Below are 21,827 nucleotides of genomic sequence, written 5' to 3' on the forward strand. Positions count from 1 at the left end.
TGGCAATTAATGAGGACATTCCTCAGATTGATGGCAATTAATGAGTTTTTCAGTATGTTTTATAAAACAAGTAGAAATATTTGCAATTCATAGTTATTAAAACTAAATAATACTCCCACGTATTATTCCTCAGATTGATGGCAATTAGAGTTTTTCAGTATGTTTTATAAACAAGTAGAAATATTTACAATTCATAGTTCTTAAAACTAAATAATACTCCCAAGTATATCAGTGAAATTTTTGTATAATTCCATCTTTCAGTAACAATTAGAATATAACTTTTCATTTTATTCAAAAACAGTCAAAATATTAAAAGTATAAATGATTTTTTCCCCAAATGACTGTTTAAGCATTGTTTTATGAATAACATTACCCAAAAAGCCTGAAATTAATGTAAGCAGTTCCATTGCGTTTTCCTCTTTATAAATTCCATCCTTATAAATGGTGTTTCAACAAGGAAAATTTAGTTGAATATTGAAAGAATTGGAAGAACTAAAAATTAAAGCATAATATCATGGAAAATAGTAAAATCTTGGCCTAAATATTATTTAAGAGTAAGTGTTAACTATTTTACATGATCCTAATTAATGGCAGTGTTAACCAAAACTCAGACTCTTTGGTGGTGAATGCTTCTGTGGAAGAGTGCCCTTAAGGAACTGTACTGCTGAGATGGGCCATGGATTGTATATTCTTATAAAAATTCCAAGGTGATTCAGATGTCAGGGTTAGAATTGTAATCAGGTTCTTAGATGTACTGATGTTCATTTTGACTTTATAATTTGATGAGCATTAAGGCCCATCTATTAATTTAGAGAAATCTAAAAAACTGTGGAGATAGGTAATGTAAACATCTTTGTCAGGAAAAGTCATCCTTCTAGTGTTGTCTTTTTTCACCTAAGTCTAATTTTGGCCAAAATACCAAGGAGAAAATGATATTGATAAATATTAAGTATTGCACAGTAATTCTCTATTATCTGTGGATAAGTATGTTTCATTTATCCATTCAAGCAATATTTATTGAGCACCTACTATGTATCGAGGATATTTCTAGATGCTTGTAATATATCAGTAAATAAAACTAATGAAGAATATCTCTTAGAGGTTACATTCTGTGGTGAATGGCAGTTAATAAATAAGTAAATTATATATTATATTGGAAGGTGCTAAATGCCAAGGTGTAAAAATAAAGCAGGATAGGGGATTGGGGGTCTAGAGGGTCACAGGTTGGGATACAATTTTAAATGCAAATAAAGATAAGCATCATCAAGAAAGTGACATTTTTTATATAAACAATGTTCTTTTTAATGAAAAAAATGAAATAATAGGTTAATAGTCATCACAAAATTTCTGCATGGTAGGAATATTTTTCTTTATCATTTTTCCTAATTTCCAAGATTTCTGAAAACAACATATGTGGCTTTAATAACTACAAAATAATAAATGTTATTAAATAAATATAATACATTCCTACCACATAAAATAAGAATAGTAAATAAAATAAAATATCTCATAGTTCTACTTACCATTCAAAGGCATCCACTGATCAATTTTTACATGAGAAAGTGATGTTTGAACAAAATCTTGAACTGGGGAGCTAGTAAACCACTTAATTTCTGGGGAAAGAGCATTCTAGTCAGAGGGTATATTTATTGCAGAAACTATAAGGCAAGGGCAGGTCTGGACTGTCTAAGGTACAGTAAGGAGCTCTGAGTAGAGGGGAAGATGAGAGTATAGGGAATGAGATTAGAGAAGTAATGGAGAACAGATCTCAGGACCTGTGGAACATAATTAAGGGTTATGGCTTTTCTCTGAATGAAATGGGGAGCCATTAGGTTGGGAGGTTATAATAGAAGTTTGACATGCTCTGACTTTTGAATTAAATGGATCACTGCATTGATAATATGCTTAAGGTTAATAAGAATGGAAGATTGAGGTTGATACAGCAACCCAGGTGATAGAAGATGACAGTTTGAGCAAGGATGGTATCACAGGAACTAACAGGAAGTGTTTAGCTTATGGATATGTTCTGAAGGTTGAGCCCATAGATTTCCTGTGGATTAAATGTGGGGTATGACACAGAGGAGTCAAGGACAACTTTAAGGTTTTGCGCAGGAGCACTAGAGGAAAAGAATTTGTTTCAGGTGTGTGGAAAGAGTACCCACAGAGCAGCTTTGATGAGGAAGAGCAAGATTTCAGCTTGTTTTTCCAAAAAAGAAAGAAAGAGAGAGAGGGAGGGAGGGAGGAAAGGAAGGAAGGAAGGAAAGGAGGAAAGGAGGGAGGGAGGAAGGAAGGAAAGAAAGGAAGGAAAGAAAGAAAGAAAAAGAAAGAGAGAGAAAGAAAGGAAAGAAAGAAAAGAAAGGAAGGAAGGAAGAAAGAGAGAAAAAGGAAGGAAGAAAGAAAGAAAGGAAAGAAAGAGAAAGAGAGAGAGAGAGAGAAAGAAACAAAGAAAAGAAAGAAAGAAAAGAAAGACCCCATCAGTGTAGAAATTTGCTAGTTCTAGAGGATGATTTGGACTGGAGATATAAATTTGAGAGTTGTAGGCATCAAATGGTATTTAAAATTATTTGACTATAGAATGTCACCAAGTGAGAGAGTATAGAGAAGAAAAGAGAAACAAGGACTGAACTCTGGGGCACTGCAAGTTAGGTCTAGACAAGGAGGAATCAGGAAGAGATTAAGAAGGAATGACCAGTGAGGTAGTAGAAAATCAAGAGAATTTGGTGTCCTCGAAAAATGTTCCAAGGAGAAATGAGTTCTAGAATTTTGGACATACCCGGTTAAGGCAAAAGAAACAGTTGTATTCACTGCAGGAATTTTCTAAACTTTTTGTATCAAAATCCCAAGAGGAGAACTATATAGCATGGAATGCAGTGTCTCTGGAAATACTGTTCCAATCCCTTTTCAAAGAGTGTCCTGAAGGGACCACTGCGCAATGGAAACTGTACTTTGGGAAATGATGAATTAGAAGACAGATCCTTTCTTATCCATTTGAGTTATTGACACTTAAATGTGCTGTTAATGCTGAAGACATTTGAGTTGTTTAAATGGACTATAGACCCAAGGATTATTTTATTTTATTCTTCACTTCTAGCGCTGCAGGCAGAAGAATCTGCCTTCTGGGGCAAATTAGAAGGCTAAACTCTTTGTTGGCTGCCCTATATGAATAATGATGGAAATACCAAGATTTTCTAGTCCCTGACTAAACATTGTCTGACTTTACTCTTTCTCTCTCTCTCTCTCTCTCTTAATTTATTGAAAAATATCATGTTTGTTTTTAGCTATCCAGTTGTAAGAACATGGTAAGTTTTCAACCAGTGTCTGTTGAATTGAGGAATTGAACTTCCTTTTTACTCCAGAGTAATCTAGTTATTTTCCTTTCAACAACATGTGCTTTAGGCCAAATATAATAATTTTTGTTGAAAGATCTCTGTTATATGTCAAATATGTCTGGCACCATAGAATGAGTTCCTACTTTTTAAATATGTTTAGCTATCCTATAAGATAATTGCCTTTACTTTGATGTTTCTGAAATTGCACATTTTTAAGCCCTTTTACTAGACTAAATCACAACTTATATTTATCTTCTCTGCATATTTTACTGAGTTCTGCTTAATTGAACAGCACTATCAATAAAATCCTGTTTTGTTACATTTTCAACTAACAAAATATCTGGTTTGTTGACTAAATATTGTCTGTATTATGATTCAATAGTAATTCATTTTACTATAATGTTCAATATATTTTCGATTTTATAGTTAGTCACTAAGTTGGAATGATATCAATTGAGATATATTGACAGCATCGTTGAAGCTTTATCTGTTTTCATTATCAGGTATATTTTCTTTCTTTAAATACATAAGGTAAATGTTAATTCCAAGCCTTACTATCAAATACACTGAGAAAAGTACCAGACTAAGAATCAGGAGACCTGAATTGAGCTTTGTCTCTTCTGTGTAACTATTGTCAGGTTACTTAACCTTTCTGAGTTTTCTGTTCCATAAAAGGAGGAAATGAATGTGTACCCACCTTGCCTGACAGGATTTCTGTGACACTGAAATGAGATTATGTTAAGTATTTTATATATTAAGAAATACTGTTACAAAAGGATTCTATTTTACTTTTTTCTAGTAATGTACCTTAGTTCACATGATTAATTTGTAGATACTTACTGAGTTCTTAAGTATGAATTGTAGATTTTTCTGTAGGATTATCTTTTGTAATATTTCTTATTTATGAAGGCAAAACCTTAATTAATTTCTCAATATGTAGTACATATACATGCAGTGGTGTCTAAGTGTCCTTTCCTTAGTCCCTAGTTCCCTACCTCCGAGGTAACCTTCCAGAAGCATTGTATGCAAATATAAACATAAATTTATATTATATGCTTCGTGCTCTTTTGACACAAATGGTAAAACATACAATGTGTTCTGTATCTTACTTTTTACTATATATATATATATATATATATATATATATTTTTTTTTTTTTTTTTTTTTTTTTTAAATTTTGTGGTACGCAGGCCTCTCACTGTTGTGGCATCTCCTATTGCGGAGCACAGGCTCCGGATACGCAGGCTCAGCGGCCATGGCTCACGGGCCTAGCCGCTCCACGGTATGTGGGATCTTCCCAGACCAGGGCACGAACCCGTGTCCCCTGCATCGGCAGGCAGACTCTCAACCATTGTGCCACCAGGGAAGCCCCTACTTAATATATTTTAACTATCATTTTATAACAGTGAGTATACAGTTACTTCTCTTTTTTTTCATTTATTTGTTCAACAAACAAATATTTATTAAATGTCATGTGTCAGGTGTCATTTTAAGTTCTGGAGATACAGTAGTGAACAAAATAAACATTTTTTTTTTTGTCCTCATGGACCTTTCACTCTAATTGGAGGAGACAGACAATAAACAATCATACACACACACACACACACACACACACACACACCACACACCTACATACATATATATGTCAGGTGGTGGTAAGTTCTTTGGAGAAAAATAAAACAAGCAAGGAGAAAAAAGGTGCTGGGAGGGGTTTTCATATATATGGTGGTCAAATAAGGCTTATTGATAAAGTGATTTATACAGAGATCTGAAAGAACTAAGGGAGGAAATAATGAGATTGCCTGGGGTGAGAATATTCCAAGCAGTGGGAAAAGCAGTTGAGAGGCACTGATGCAGGAGTCTGGTTCTTGTGTTGGAACAACAAGGAAGCCAGTGTGGCTGGAACAGAGTGAGCCAGAGTAGTAGGAGATGGGGTCAGAGAAGTAGTGGGCATTTAGATCGCATAGTTATGCAGACCATTGTAAGAACTTTCATGCTAACTCTTAGAGAAATAAGACTCTGAACAAAGAAGTGACATATTTACATGGTTTACAATTGTTTGTTATTATAAAGACAGCTGGCGAAATCCTATAATTTTACTATGTATATAAATAGAGATTATATGTAAGATACGTTTTGGAAGATTTTGTGCAGTTTATATAGGTTTAGATTTTACTCTCAAAGTAAAAGGTTTTTTAACCTGAGAACAATGTCAGTTATGGATATTAATTACTACATTAATATCGACATTAATATTTCAGTTTTATAGATTAATAAATTCTTGCTTCCAACTTTCCTGTGGCAAGAATTTTATCATGATGAACTTTCAGTGGCTTTCTAGACCATTAAATTAATAAATTCTCCTGTAGATCTGATACTTAAAGTATATTTAGAGGTATATGCTTTAAGTTTGTTTGATGCATAAATTTCTAGTTTATAAAACAAAGTTAGGAGGTGATAATGATTACATTATAAAAAACTTGTTGATTTTTCTAAATGATTCAGGTCAAGATGCCTTAACATTGCTAATCATCAAGGAAGTGCCAGTCAAAACCACAATGAAATATCACCTTACACTGGTCAGAATGTCCATTATCAAAAAGACAACAAATAACAAGTGTTGGCGAGGATGTGGACAAAAGGGAACCCTCTTGCACTGTTGGTGGGAATGTAAATTGTTGCAGCCACAATGGAGAACAGTATGGAGGGTCCTCAAAAAATTGAAAATAGAACTACCATATAATCCAGCAATTCCACTTCTGTTTATTTATCCAAAGGAAATGAAAACACTAACTCGAAAAGATATCTGCACCCCCATGTTCCTAGCAGCATTATTTACAATAGCCAAGATATGAAAACAACCTAAGTGTCCATCCATCAATAGATGAATGGATAAAGATGTGAGATATATATATATATATATATCTCATATATATGTGCACACACACACACACACACACACACACACACACACACACACACACAATGAAATCTTGCCATTTGTGACAACATGAATGGTCCCTGAGGGCATTTTGCTAAGTGAAATAAGTCAGACAGAGAAAGACAATTACTGTCTGATCTCACTTATATGTAGAATCTTAAACAAAACAAAACAACAACTCATAGTTACAGAGAACAGACTGTGTCATTGCCGGAAGTAGGGATGGGGAGTGGATGAACTGGGTGAAGGTGGTCAAAAGGTACAAACTTCCAGTTATAAAATAAAATAAAGGGGATGTAATATACAGCATGGTGACAGTAGTTAATAATACTCTATTATATATTTGAAAGTTGCTAAGAGAGTAGATCTTAAAAGTTCTCATCAGAAGAAAATAATTTTTATAACTGTGTGGTGATGAATGTTAACTAGACATGTTGTGGAAATCATTTCTCAGTATATACAAATATCAAATCATGATATTTTGCATCTGAAACTAATATAATGTTATATGTCAATTATATTCAATTAAAAAAGATTCCTTTAAATGTTCATTTTTCTTTGATTCATACAAATGAAGTCATTTCACATCACAGACTAGTTAATGGATGATGCCAGAGACATTTTTGCATCAGTCCACTGTATCTTCAGTATCAGGGGAAAAGAAAACCAAATTTCAAGCTGTTTTTAACTTATATTTTAACTATCTCTGCTCATATTTATATGCATATTCAATGAGTAAATAAGCCAAATCAAGTATATGGTAAATGAAACGTAACTTTTTCATTTTTATACACAAACACACTCACACATATACACATGTAATATACTACAAACCAAATGAAAAAGCTACCTTTCATTTTCAGATATATATGTATACATATATATATTCCTAATTTGTCTTTTTAATTATGGATTTCTTAATATCTTAGCACTAACTAGCCAGGGGTTAGCTAGCTCTAAAAGGATATAATAAAAGAACAAAGTAAAGTTAGGCAAGAATTAAATATTGCTATGATTAATACATATTAAAGGATTAATAACTCAGATTTATTCAGTCATTTGGAATTAAACAAGTGTTTAATCATTACTTACTACATGAATATTTTGTACCGGGGTTTTGTGGGAAGGGTGGATCAAAGATAAAATAGATTTAGACCCTACCATAGGTTTGGTGGGGGTAGATGGAGCAAAAGTAATTGATTTAACAATTACTTTGAAAGTTGGTGGCATTTTGACTTGTATATATCTATATATTAAAACATTAGAAAAAATTTAGGTGCCTAGCAGTACATAGATATACACTCAGCAGATGTTTACAGAGGGACCGAATAGGTACAGAATTTCAAAATATCTATTTATAGGTTATAATTGATGCCATTCAGAGTGACAAAGTGCCAACAGAGTGACAAAGTCTCCAGTAGTTACAGAGATAATGACTAATGAGTTATTGCAGTAGAATCGTCACTCTAGAGAGAGCTCCAGCTGCAGAGCCAGACTGCTTGGATTTATATCCATGCTCTACCACTTAGGAAGTATTAGGCAAGTTTCAGGACTTTTCCTGCCCTCATTTCCCAATGTGTAAATCAGGAATTACAGTTTTACTTACTCTTGGGTTTGTTGTAGGTAATAGTTAAGTTTACACATTTAAAGCACGTAGAACAGTGCCTGCAACTTAGTAAATTACCATTGTCTTTTATGTATATGATAATTATCACAGAAATGATGATTTAATGTAAATGTTTATTTTCTGCTAGTCTTTATTCCTTAGTCTTGATATTATTTTTCATTAAGCATGAGTATTTTCTTTTAAAAATGTATCCTGTTAATTTTTAGATGATAGATAAGTATGTTTGGGATCTACTCTGTATTTGAAGTACAGACTTTCTTGGGTGTCCAAGGGGGATCGGTTCCAGGAGCCCCTGCAGTAAAATGGTATGGTATTTGCATATTACCTACACACATGATGATACTTTAAATCATCTGTAGATTACTTGTAATACCTAATACAATGTAAATGGTACGTAAATAGTTGTAAATACAATGTAAATGCTATGTAAATAGTTGCCTGCACAGGGCAAAATTCAAGTTTTACTTTTTGGAGCTTTCTAGAATTTTTCTTCCCAAATATTTCAGATCCATGGTTGGTTGGATCTGTGGACGTAGAACCTGCAGATGTGGAGGGCCGACTGTATTGTGTTCTTTAGCCATAATAGATTACAAAGTATTTTGTAAACAAAGTATCATATAATTAATTTTACTTATATATTGCTGGCATCAATAGGATTGACCAGCTAAGTTTTTAAAGAAAATTTTTAGTGTTATTAGTTTACTGTAAGATCATTTTTTTCTTCTACTACACTATTAAAGTTTGTGTTTAAAATTTTGCACAAAGCAATTTTTATAAAAATATAACTCATAATCACATTTTTAAATGACAGTTTTCTTTTACTTTGAGTGAAAAAAAATTCCTAAATGGCATTATATTTTATAATTATTCATTCCTAAAGTAACATTTTTCTTTTAAGTTTGCAATTATGGAAAATTCAATTAACAGCTTTTAATACTTATATTGCCTTTTAAAAATAACTCTCTTTGTTGTCAATTTATGCCATACCATTATTTATTCATTCTATCAGTTGAAACCAGTTTTTCTTTATACCTCATTGATTCCCTTCTCTCAGTATTATTTAAAGGCTCTCTTTTTATGAGCAGGGCAGGGTGGAGAAAATGTGGAAACTTGAGTCAAATTGTCATGCGTTTCATTACCTTTAAGTAAATTTTTACCCCCCTAAACCTCAGTTTCTTCATCTGTAAAATGTGGTTAGTAATATGCACCTCAGAGGATTGTTATTAGGACTAAATGCATGATGCAAAAGCAAAGGTACATTATAGAGCCCAGACATAGGAAGGTGCTTAGTACGCATTTGGTTTTTCTGCTCTTTCTTTTCCCTCTCCTCTCCATTTCTCTTTTTCCTCCTTTCTTCTGTCTCTTGCACCTTTGTCCCCATTTCTCCTCTTCCTTGCTCTGCTTTCTTATTAAACACAATTAACCAACTTCTATGAATATCTGTTGTGTGCCACGGATAGAGACATCCTGGAGTAAAAGAGAGAGTCTCTGTACTCAAAAATCTACATTCAGCAGGCGGAAAGTTGCAATAAATAATTGATTAACAAGAAAACATCAGAGTTAAGTGCTGTGATGAAATTGATCATTAATATTCTTCAGCCTTTAGCCTTCAGCCCTTGGCTTTCAATCCTTTTCTTTTCTTTGTATTCATGTTATCTGTGGGCTTTTTTTCCTGCTGTCATGACTTAAATGTCAAATGATGATCCCTAAATCTACATGTCCAAGGAAATTAGGAATACTGGAATACCACTCAAGGTAAACATAAAAAATGAGAGCAGAGAAGTTAAGTGACTTATGCAAATTCACACAAAATGTAATACAAATTTTAATTTAACAACAATTTCATTATTATTCACATACCAATTAGATTTTCTTTTTGTGGTTTTTATTTTTTTTGGATTAACTGTTAACTGATAATCATAGTATTAACTGACATTCATTCTATGTTAATTAAAAATTTAAAAAAACTTTGGACTTTTTTATTGTAGTTTAATGCAGATACATTATTTGAAAAGACAGGGGAGAGATCTAATCATCTGAAGAAGAAAAAAGATTTTTACATACATGTCTAATTTGTCATAATAATTGTGAATAATAAAATTGCTAAAAATTTCTATTGGTAATGAATACAGTTCTTCCTTTTCTCCCGTAATATAGTTTTGTTTTTGCGTACCCATTAAAAATAAATCAATAAAAAGCAACTACTTGGTATATAAACCGTTGCATAACATGTTCAGGACATTCTTTTAAAAATTTAAAAATTATCTAATTTTCTTCAACCTGAGAAAAGTATTTCAGCCTCTACAATTTATTTGCTAATTCCTCTATTAAATTGAATAGTATATGTCTTAAAATTTATGTGTGAGTATGTTATCTTTTGACTTGAATTGAAAGTAGACAGTTGGCCTTTCATGTAGTGAAGGATTCATATATTTTTATCTCTAAAGTCTTTTGTCATAAATTTTGAAAGTTATTTTTATGACATATCAATTTCTTTAATTTAATTGAAAGGTTTAATAAAGAGAATATGTGACTATTATGATTTATTGCTTCATTTGGTACCTAATGAAAGAATTTTAAATCTGAATAAATTTTCTTTTATTATAATGTTCTGAAGAAAACTATTTCTCAGTATTAATATTTAAAAGATTAAGACTCAGCTGTTAATTTTTTAAATAGTTGGTTTAGTTTGCAAATCCCAGACAAATGATAAGATCTTGGACTAAGGAAAGATTTTCTCTGTCAGAATGTATCTAGAGATCTTTTAGAGTAGAGGCTAATTCTTCCAGATAAGTTCTCAAAATTGCTTAAAAATCATTTAATCCTTGGAAGGAGAAATAACTCAATCAGAAAGATATCATTTATACTTCTACTGTGTATTTAACTATGTGGTAGATGTTACAAGGGCCTACAAGAGAATATAAACAAACTCAGATCCTTTTATCTGCCTTCATTTTGAAATTTGAATGAATGCTATCATACTGATAATGTTAGAAACATAACATTTGAACAACTAGAAGTTCACATTATTAAAACAGCATAGTTAGGAAACAAGAATATACAGATAGATTAATAGAATACTCATCCAAAGAAGCCTATATATGTTCTTAATATGAGTATAAGGCTATTTTAAGGAAAATCAAAGATTAAAAGATTTTTCAGTTTATATCATTTTAGGTCTTAAGCTCATGCCACATAAAAAAGAAATTTCAGATGTATTACTCAAATATTAAAAAAATAAAGCCACAAAATGACTAAAGAAAATATAAGTGAACATTTTCCTGTGTCAGAAAACAAAGAATTAAATTGCAGAATAAAAATTGGGAATAATATGTGATGCAAATATGACAAGGATTAATGTTTTAAAATATGTAAGTAAATCATCCAAGTTGGTTTATAAAGAAGGAATGTGTCAATTAAAGATGGACAAAGAACATAAGAAATTTATAATAAAGGAAATATAAGCTTTATTAAAGATATGAAAGAATTTTCAACCTCACTAGTAACGAAAATAATCATTAAGAAAAGCAATTAGAAAATGAGATTTTTAACTTGTCTGTTACCATCCACAGTGGCCTCCTTTCCACCTGTTTGCTATGCTCCAGCCAAAGTAACCTTTTAAAATTTCAAATCAGGACAAGTCTGGTTATATTGACCCCCACAAGAATATGGCTGCTTATAACTTTTAGGCTAAACAGTACTTTTTCTGTATGGCCTGCGTAAAAGGCTTTCCTTATATGTCTGGCCCCTACCTTGGACTCTGACCAATCTGAATGGATGCTTGTCATAACTACCAGGTATGTCCCCATGGAAGAAACAGCAAAAAAAGAAAGAAGTATATAAGGCGTGAAGGACTGGGATAAAAATCTTGGAGTAGTCCAGGGACTGACTATTCATCTAGTTTAAGAACAAGTATAGTTGGAGTAAGGTAGTTAAGAGGCTTATATGAAGCTATTAAGTGTGATCTGAAATTTCACATGTGAATCAATTTTGACTGGTAGGTTCCGAGTTATGAATAGTAGAATGCAATGCTGAAGTTAAGCATAAATGAGCATTGTTGGAGATGAAGACATCCAAAGGAACTTTGAGGCCTTGGGTATAAGAGTCATGTACTGGAAAGAAAATATAAGCCACTTGCAAAGATCTCAGTAAATAAAGGAGAGTGGCTGAGAGGCCAGTAGATGATAGCACTGAGAATGAAAATGCCCTGGCTTCATTTATGCTATTAGTATAAGTACCTCATCTCTTATAATTCTATATAAAGCTTCTGGTGCTTAAGGCAGTACCTGGCAAAGAATAGATGCTCAATAAATTTTTCTTCAACGTGCTTCAAGAGATGAAATCATCAGTGTTTAGATTCTGGTCAAATGTTTGACTCCTTTTCTACATATTCCTTGGCCTATAAGCACCAAACAAAACAAAACACCTACTCAGTTAATGTAGAGGGGTAAATTATTCTAGAATATGTTCTAGAAAGTAATAAATTCCTTATAACACTGATGGAAAGGAAAGGATACAGAGAAATAGCTTTAGCTAGCATATTCATCACTTAGAGGTAGGCAAAATCAGAAACTCAGTATGCTGTGTCATTTAAGTGGGGTCAGGATGCACTGTGTCCTCAAAAATATCTTAACCACTATAACCGCTTTAGGAAAATTATTTGGAAATATCTACTAAAGGATATGGGCACATCCTGTGACTCAGAAATGAATACATATGTTCCCCAAAAGACATGTATAAGAATATACACAGGAGCACTATTTATAATAGACTGAAACTGGAAACTGCCAAATGTCAATCAACAGTGGAATAGATAAACTAGAATATGTACCCAGTGAAATTGTCTGCAGTTATAAGAATGAACAAATTATAGCTCTATATACAGCAGTATGGGTGAAACTTACAAACATCATATTGAGTGAAAGATACCAGATGTTACATAATCTGTGACTCCACTTATATAGAGTTCAAAAAGAGGAAAAAGTAATCTATGATATATTGAAAGTTAGGATAGGGGTTACCCTTGGTGAGATGAGGGAAGGACTGAAAGGGGCACACAGGGGACTTCTGGAGTGCAGAAATGACTTGTATTTTGATCTGTGTTCTAGTTACCGGGATCTTTTCAGTCTGAAAATTCATAAACTGTACACTTTTGATTTGTACACTTTGCTGAATGTATCTTGTACTTCAATTAAGAATTTCAGGAAAAAAAATTTGCTTTAATTAAGCGTGGGACCAAAATGAAGGCATGTTCCACTGTGTGTGTGTGTGTGTTAGTGTCTGTGTGTTGGGCTGTTCATGGCTGTCCTTTCAGAATTACTTGGGACGAGGTGGGACTTTTTAAACTACACAGGCCATACTTCTGTCTCTGTCAACCCTCTTCCTTCACCCTCTTCCTTCGCATATTATGTTTCCTCCATGGACTACATTTCTCCCTACCTTTCTCTTTTACTAACAAGCCATAGTTAACTATAATGCATGCTGTGGAAGTGTTGCATCCTTCAGGTCTCTTGGGGTTGAAAAAAGTTTGAGAACTATTAGGCAAAGGAGTTTGTCTTAAAGAACACTTTTAAATTCTGAATGCCTCTTGTGAAAGTAGTTTATTAAGCATTGTAAGATAATAATATGTACCTCAAATCAGGAGCTTGGGGAGCTAAAGAGAGTGTCACTTACCCCAAAACTGGGTAGTGCACGCATGTTGATTCTGACTTTTCACTGGTTATTTAACTCACCAAGAGAAAGTGTCTTTGTACTTTCTAGCATTTGATGACAGCATATAATTTAGAGGTCTCACTTAATTTAGTGGTCGCTTATTATAATTTGAAAATTGTGCTGGGGAATTAGATCATAATTATTTCTATTATGAAAGATAGACCATGCTTTTAAAATGATGGAATGATTTGTGCAGATACTAAAGATATTTGGTATGTGAGCAGTAAAACAAACATGGACTGGCCATACCATGAAAAAACGCTGATCTGTTGTTTTCCATAGGAATTTGAAAGCCTAATTTAATTTTCGTCTGCCATTCTTATAGTCTTCTTGGATGATTTTTAGGGATGTTGCCTCTGTCTCCCAAAGTCAGAAAGTCAGAGGCAACTTGACTTCTTGCTCTGTGGATGTACAATGTAATTTGGGATTAGGATGTTAAAAACCAAAGAATACAGGAAACCTTCCTGTGTCCTCCTGTTTTTCCATAGAGTTCTTCAGCTGATTGACAGGAAGTGAAAAAGAGCTGATGCTTTAAGCTTCAGCTGCACTTCTAAGAAAGGCAGCCTAGTAGAATGACCATTTCTAGGGGTCTGAAGATTGCAGAGAGCATGATGTCACCAATATGAGATAATCAGGTTTGTTTTAAATTGTTAGGCAAAAAGACTGTTAGCTCTTGGATTTGTAATCTTCACATTGCAAGGCTTTTTGTATAGATTTCATATTTGCTAGTTTATATACTTGTGTCATTCACTCATTCATTCATTTCCTGCCTTAGTCCTCAGAGTATTTGAGGTAGCTAATGATGACAAAATACAGCAAAATACAAATAAAAAAATAAAATCTGCACCAGGAAAAATTGAGCTTGTAACAGGATATCAAGACTGGAGGAAAAACTATGTAGGTCATAGCTTGGATAGTTACTACAGTAGAGCTATTATTTTGTGTCTAAGCTTCCCAAAGGCCAAAATGAAAGGTCCGATAAAGTCATGTAATAGTTACTGTTAAATAAAAGGAGGCATGTCACATTGCAGGGGAAGCAAAGCTTTTCATTGTATTTAGCTCTAATAGAATTTCTTACTGGAGGCTTTGACATTGACTTTTGCAGTGACAGTGCCCTTGACAATATCACTACAGCTTATGCTGGAAGAAGATTCATAAGGCCTTCTTCAGAATCTAGAATCCCTCAGTGGAAGTGGAGGCCATAACACCAAAATCAGTCCATGGAGGTCTAAGAATGCAGCTGTATGTAAACGGAGTTCATCCAAGATTATAATCTAGATTTAGAATAATTAATGAACTTGGGTGTGATTCTAATGATTCTCTCTTAGTACTGTTTTTCTCAGCTGCAGTTAGGTTATACAGTGGATCATTATTTTCCCTGGGAAAAGTTTTCAACTGCAGGTATTTTATAGTTGTTTGCAGGTGGATCTGTAAGATTAGAAGGATTTACTAGTAAATTAGCTGATTTTTAAAAATTGTTGAAGACCTATATTTTAAATTATTGGAAATATTTTATATATGTAAAATAATTTTGTAATGTTGTGAAAACGTAACTCCCATAACATTATTCAAAGCTTGCCCCAAAACATTATTGATGATTAAAGGGAAATGTCAGTGTTAAACTTCAACTTTTGCTTGCAATTTTCATGATAAATTGTGATAACTGTGATGTCTCACTATTTTCTAGTTGATTATTCTTAATTTAACTTTGTAGATTTTTTTGTTGGTTTTATGTATAATTACTCTATAGATTTTAAAGATAAGTAGTTAAAGAGTGCTGAAAATCTCACTATTATATGAAATGTTCCATTTTGGAGGATTTTTCTAAACAAATTTTTTAATATCACAATTCAAAATTTAAATTTCCTAAAGGATTATTTGAGAGACAGTGGATTTGATACATTAACATCTGGCCATATAAAGCCTCATATGTTAGGTTGCTCCAATATGTCATTTAAGAAAAATTACTAAAAGAAAGGAACTGACTGTATGCTGGACATAAACTATTGTTACTGGCAAACAACCCTGCAAGGAAGGAGTGATTCCTACTTTTCAGATGAGAACCCTGAAACTTGAAGAGAGTAAGGATTTTGATCAGAATAAGAGTGGCAGATTCAAACTCACAATTTTCTGTCACAATAGGTTAAATTCTATCCAAGCAGTGTTGCCTGTTTACTAAGCCAACAGACTTATAGTCAGAGAGAACTTAGTTCAGACCCTCTCTGTGTTATTAAAGATAGGACCATAGGAAAAGTCAACACAACCTCTCTGAGGTAAATATCCTTATTGATAAAATGAAGCAAATCATAGAAACCTCATAGAATTGTTTTGAAAATTAATGAGATCATGTTTGTAAAAATGTTTTAGCACAGTGCCTGGCATATAGCTAAACTCAATAAAAGGTAGCTATAAAGAAAGAAAAAGTTACCATGATTTCTCCTAAATGTGATTTTTCAGTGTATTTATGTTGGAGGCTATATTCCACTTAAACATATTTTAATTCTTTTTCATAATGTAATACTTAAAGATAACAAATTTCTAAAGATACGAAACTACCAGCAGGTGGAGCTCAGTGTCAGAGAAACCAAGTTTCTGAAATTGAGCTATTTTTCATCTTATGTTTTAAAAATAAAATAAAATAAATGCATATACAGTTTTGAAATTTATATGTGAAGGCTTTCTATTTTTAGCATGCTTACCAAAAGTCATCACCCTGCCACATAGTTCTTGAATATGTAAAAATAATGCTCTGGTTATTCGGATCAATTAAAATTCTTTGTTGTTTCTGGTATTATATATAATGTATGACAGTCATTTGCATGATGAAGACATACTTAAAGTGAACTTCATTTAAAAAGAGTGCCTTAGAATTTGATTATTTCATTCAGGAATTGGACTGATAATCTCATATTTAACTTGTCAAAACCCTCAAATCTGCCACTCTCACAGTATTCTACTTCTTAGTAAATGGTATCACCTTTAATCAGCTGTTAAAGCCAAAAATCGTGGGAATCACCCTTGTGTTCACTCTTTCACAAATCTTACATCCACTCTAGCCATAAGTTCTCGTGGTGCTGTCTCTAAAATATATCCCAAATCTGACCTCTTGTCAACATCTTCACTGTGATCATCATAATAAAACAGTAAGTTGTAGCCTGACTGCTTCTTCCAGACTACCTGTCTGCTCCCTTGCCCTTCCTACATTTTATTTTCTACGTAGTAACTGAGTGATCTCAGTGTGATCTTGTGTTATCTCCTGCTTATGGCCCTCCAGTGGGATTCTTGTGTAATCAAAATAAAATTTCTTATCAGAGCTTAAACTACATGATCATGTCCCTGCCTAGCTCTCCACCAGCATAGCCTCCCACTCCTTCTCATCCTCCACACTCTAGCCTTTCTGATCTTATTGTCCTTTGAGCAGGGCAAACTGCTTCTCATCTCAGGGCCTTTCTGTTTCCTCTCTAATACTCTTTTCCCCAGTTTTTCATATGCCTGACTGCCTTCTTTTCATCATTTCAACTCAAATGTCATTCCTTTGAGACATCTCTCTGACTACTATAGCTGTAATAGGCTCTTTGATTAACCCTCTACTCCCTGCCATCATTATCCTGTTGCCCTTTCCCACTTCTTACATAGCCCTTACTTCTAGTTCTTTGCTGCTACTACTGCAATTTTGTTGGCTAACATTTACTATGTGGTAGGTTTCTTTTAAGCATTTCTATGCATTAAATATTTTGATGTGTGTATTTATGTTATTAACTCATTTAATTATGGCATTTGATTTTGTACATATGTATGATTTTAGTATCTATTTTCTTCCCTTATAATCCCTGCTAGCCCCACAAACTGTAGCTCCACGAAGACAGGCACTTTCATTTTGTTTACTGATTTCCTTGGCCTTGAGCAGTACTTAGCAAATAAAGGAGGCTTGGTAAATATTTTCTGAATATTGTGCAAGTTCTTAGAATTTATAATAACAAATAGAGTCATCAAATATTTAAGTAAAAAAACCTTCTAGGGGAAAGGGAATATTTTCTAAGGAAGAAATCATGCCTGATTATTCTTAGAGTTCTTTTATATGAAGGTAATAGGGTATAGAAAAATCATCTACTTAGGTTTTAGGAAAGACTTGGCAATGTTCTTTACGAAAGATTCCTAAATATTAAGTCACCATTGGGAGGGAAGTATACTTTTAGCATGGCCCAAGAAAAGATTTAAAATCAGAAATCAGAGGGTAGGAATAAACAGATATTTATTTAACTGGAAAACTGTAAAGATAAAGATACCTTAGCAATTAATAATCCCATCTGTTATGGATTGAATTGTTTCCTCAAAAAGATATGTTGAAATCCTAATATCCAGTACCTGTGAGTATGACTTTACTTAATTGAAAATAGGGTCTGTAGATGTAATCAAGTTAAGATGAGGTTATTAGGGCAGGTTCTGATTTAATATGACTGGTGTCCTTATTAGAAGAAAAGATAGACTGACCTACAGGGAATACAGCCATGTGAAGGCCAAGGCAGAGATTGGAGTTATGCTGCTATAAAAAAGGATTACCTGGGGCTACCAGAAGCCATAAGAGGCAAGGAAGGTTACTTCCTTAGAGTTTTTGGAGGAAGCATGACCCTGTCAAAACCTTAATTTCAGACTTATAGCCTCTAGAACTGTGAGAAAACAGATTTCTTTTCCTTTAAGCCATGCAGTTTGTGGTATTTTGTTAACAGAAGACCTAGGACACTAATACAACATCCGTTGTACTTATTATCTATATAAGTGACCTGAAAGACTGCCTAGTGAGGTATCTAGATGACATCAAATTTTTCTAGTTGTGAAGAGAAAACCAGTGGGTACAGATGATCACAGGAGAAATATCTGAATTACTTTTTTTTCTGGGCTAGACCAAGAAGCAAGAAATCTAGCTTCTCTAGATTTTATATTCCTTGACTGTGAACATTAATTTTGATTTATTTTATCTCTAAGATTGTTTCAAGATTTAAAGTTTTGTGATTTTATGAGCCTGTGAATTCATATGTCAGGCATCTAGTAAATGCTCAATGAATATTGAAACTATAAATAAATAAAACCACACAGGAAATAAAGAAAGGTAGGAAAATATAAGTAAATCTATGTAGGTGTAAAAATACAAATTATAGTTTAAAATGGTCTAGAGAAAAAAATGAAACAAAGGAAAGAATATTGAGAACCGAAACTCATTGTTTCTTGAGTGTGTCAACCTATAGCAAAAAGACAAAATTAATAAATTGCTAATGCGTCCTTTGAGACTCCATTTTGGCAACAGAATATTTTTGGTGAGATGGAGCAGGGGTTTAGCCCAAGAAGCGTAATATAAGTTAATTGCATAGATTTTTGGAACAGAGTTGCTTAGATTTGAATCCTGGGTTAACCGCTTATTGGCTGTGTGACCTTGGGAAAGTTAGTTAACTTTTCTGTGCCTCAGTTTTCTCTTCTGTAAACTAGGGCTTGTGATAGAACCTTTCTCATAAGGGTTATTGTGAGAGATTAAATGAGATAATCCACCTAAAACGTTTTAAACAATGCCTGGTTTATAAGGAGCTCCCCACTCCATGTTGTCTATTATTATTTATTAGTTGTAACATTTTACTAAATTATTCTCAAAATATAAAATGGGGCTTTTCCCTGATGGACATGATATAAAGATGAATGATTGTTATAACAACAAAATCAAAATGTATATATTTAAGCTAGAGAAATAGAGGAAATTATGCAAAGATGTAAGTCTTAATTTTTTTTTTAAGTGAATGGAATTGGAAAGGGAAGCAAAGGGTTTAAAAGAAGAGATTTTATGTCAGAATTGTGACCCAGGAAAGTTTTACTGAGTAAGACTTTTGTATAGTAGGTCTCTCTTGCTCTTCTTCTATTTTTTCTTATTTGTAAAGTTTCTTGAACTTTGGTCTGTTTTAAAGACTGTGCTGCACAGTACCTGAATATGATATCTGGCATCTAGTATGGTTGCATAGTACCTTCTTTTCAAAAAAAAAATGAATGAATAGAACAAGGATTTATGTAGCAATGAATAAACTATTATAGAACAGATTAACAAGATAGGAGCCCTATTTTCAAATTAAACGTTTATGCTTTAAGTATCCTGAACCCTCTGCTGCTTCTCCAGCCCTTTCATCTCATTGTATGTTGTTAAGCTCAACACATTCCTGTCAGGAAATCTTTAATTTTTATTTTTATTTAGACCTTAAAGATCATTTGTGTGTAATTTAGATTCTTTCTCTGTGAATCAGAAGAATTATAAAGAATTGGAGAACTATATCTCAGTAAAATTAATTTAAAAGCACTGGATTAAGAAAGGCTTTTTGAGGGCTTCCCTGGTGGCGCAGTGGTTGAGGGTCCGCCTGCCGAAGCAGGGGACACGGGTACGTGCCCCAGTCTGGGAGGATCCCACATGCCGCGGAGCGGCTGGGCCCGTGGGCCATGGCCGCGGAGCCTGTGCGTCTGGAGCCTGTGCTCCACAACGGGAGAGGCCGCAGCAGTGAGAGGCCCACGTACTGCAAAAAAAAAAAAAAAAAAAAAAAAGGTGTTTTTAGCTTTTTGCAAAGGTTTTTTTTTTTTAAACATCTTTATTGGAGTATAATTGCTTTACATTGTTGGTGTTAGTTGCTGCTGTGTATCAAAGTGAATCAGCTATATATATACATATATCCTTATCTCCCCTTCCTCTTGCATCTTCCTCCCACCCTCCCAATCCCACCCCTGTAGGTGGACACAAAGCACTGAGCTGATCTCTGTGTGCTATGCAGCTGCTTCCCACTAGCTATCTATTTTACATTTGGTAGTGTGTATATGTCAATGCTATTCTCTCACTTCGTCCCAGCTTACCCTTGCAAGGTTTTGTTTCAAGAAGCGTTTGAAAGTTTGGTCTGTTCTCAGAGATCTCAAGATCCAGGTTTCTGAAGCAGATGACTTCTACAGGTTGAATAGGAAGGTATTGTATTCAAAAAATCAATTACAAAATAGATTTATTTCTTAAGTAATGGATCTTCACTTAATGCATGAAGATTTCCTCTTTATTGCTCAATAAACCAATAACATTTGTTGGATATGTCAATTCCTTTCATCCAGAATTGACTGGTATACTTCCATGCCAACAGGGAGAGTTAGCGTCAAATAGGAGATCCAGATCTGTGCCTTTTCTATCTTGCTTTTGGCTCAGACAGGAAGTTCTGTGGACAAATTGGCTTCTGTGGGCCCACTATCACCAGCTCTTGGTTGAGATTTGAGATGGAGAAGAAAAATAGATGTCCCCGTTGTGAGGGTAGGCCGGATCCTAGTTCTGACTCCCAGTCCTGTAAAACCTGTACTTTAAAGTACAGCTCTGAGGCTTCCTATCCTTCCACATCAGAAGTCAAAAGAGAAGAGGTAAGGGGGAAGGCTGTCTCAGGCCTACTTCAGCCAGGGCCCAGAAATGACCTCAGAGTCCAACAGATCATCTGTTTTATGCTGCTTCTTTATAAATGGGAAGAATATTTTTTCTTGACTTCTGAATATGGTAGTAGACAAAATTCTTTTGAAGGAATTCTGTCACTCAGATGCCAAGCCAAGCCCATTAAAAAATGAAAGTGGCTTGTTTTCCGTTTTCATTTTATTTTGTTTCCTTTATTCACCTCTCAGATTTGAGAAAAATATGTGCTTTCTACTATTCCAAAACATGGGAAGGGAAAAGAGTGCAGTTTTGTTGGATATCTGAGGAGAATCATTGCTCAATTTAAAATCTGTGATGGTATTAAGATTTCTTTTTTCCTGATTTCAGTTTCTTTCCTGGCTGGTCAGCCCAATTTTACCTTCTTATTTTCAATTTCTGTCAGCAAAGGAAAATAATATTTTTATTGATTGGTATTAAAATGTTGGTGATAAAACCTGATAAAGCTTTTCACAATGATATATAACTGTATAGTTAGTACTAATTTTATAATCAATTCTTACAGTTTAATTTAGAAACCTAGAACACACTAATTTCTTAGTATTTTAGTGCATAGCATATCATTTCTATAAATAAGAGGAATGGAGTCCTATCGTAAATCTGTTGTTAGTAAAGGATTATATTTACATGTTATTTTGTAGTTTAAATTTAATTGCCTATATCCAGCAAGTCCCTTAATTAATGACCCTATATTTTAGGCTGTCATTCTTCTAGATTCACTATATTAGGAAAAACAAGTTCTGG

General features: G+C 33.6%; 1 protein-coding gene across 8 annotated transcripts in view; it reads left to right on the forward strand.

The window, feature by feature from the left end:
- Positions 1–21,827, forward strand: part of FER (FER tyrosine kinase) — a 468,410-nt gene that overhangs the window by 165,412 nt on the left and 281,171 nt on the right. Inside the window, exon 1 of one of the 8 annotated variants that reach the window (XM_067031426.1) lies at positions 20,885–21,022. The exons of the other annotated variants lie outside the window; for them this stretch is intronic. Coding sequence (XP_066887527.1) covers positions 20,885–21,022 — 138 coding nt within the window. Of the gene's footprint in view, positions 1–20,884; positions 21,023–21,827 lie in introns of those variants that run through there. 8 annotated transcript variants of the gene reach the window in all.

The sequence above is a fragment of the Kogia breviceps genome, chromosome 4, assembly GCF_026419965.1.
Source record: "Kogia breviceps isolate mKogBre1 chromosome 4, mKogBre1 haplotype 1, whole genome shotgun sequence".
NCBI classification, from domain to species: Eukaryota; Metazoa; Chordata; class Mammalia; order Artiodactyla; family Physeteridae; genus Kogia; species Kogia breviceps.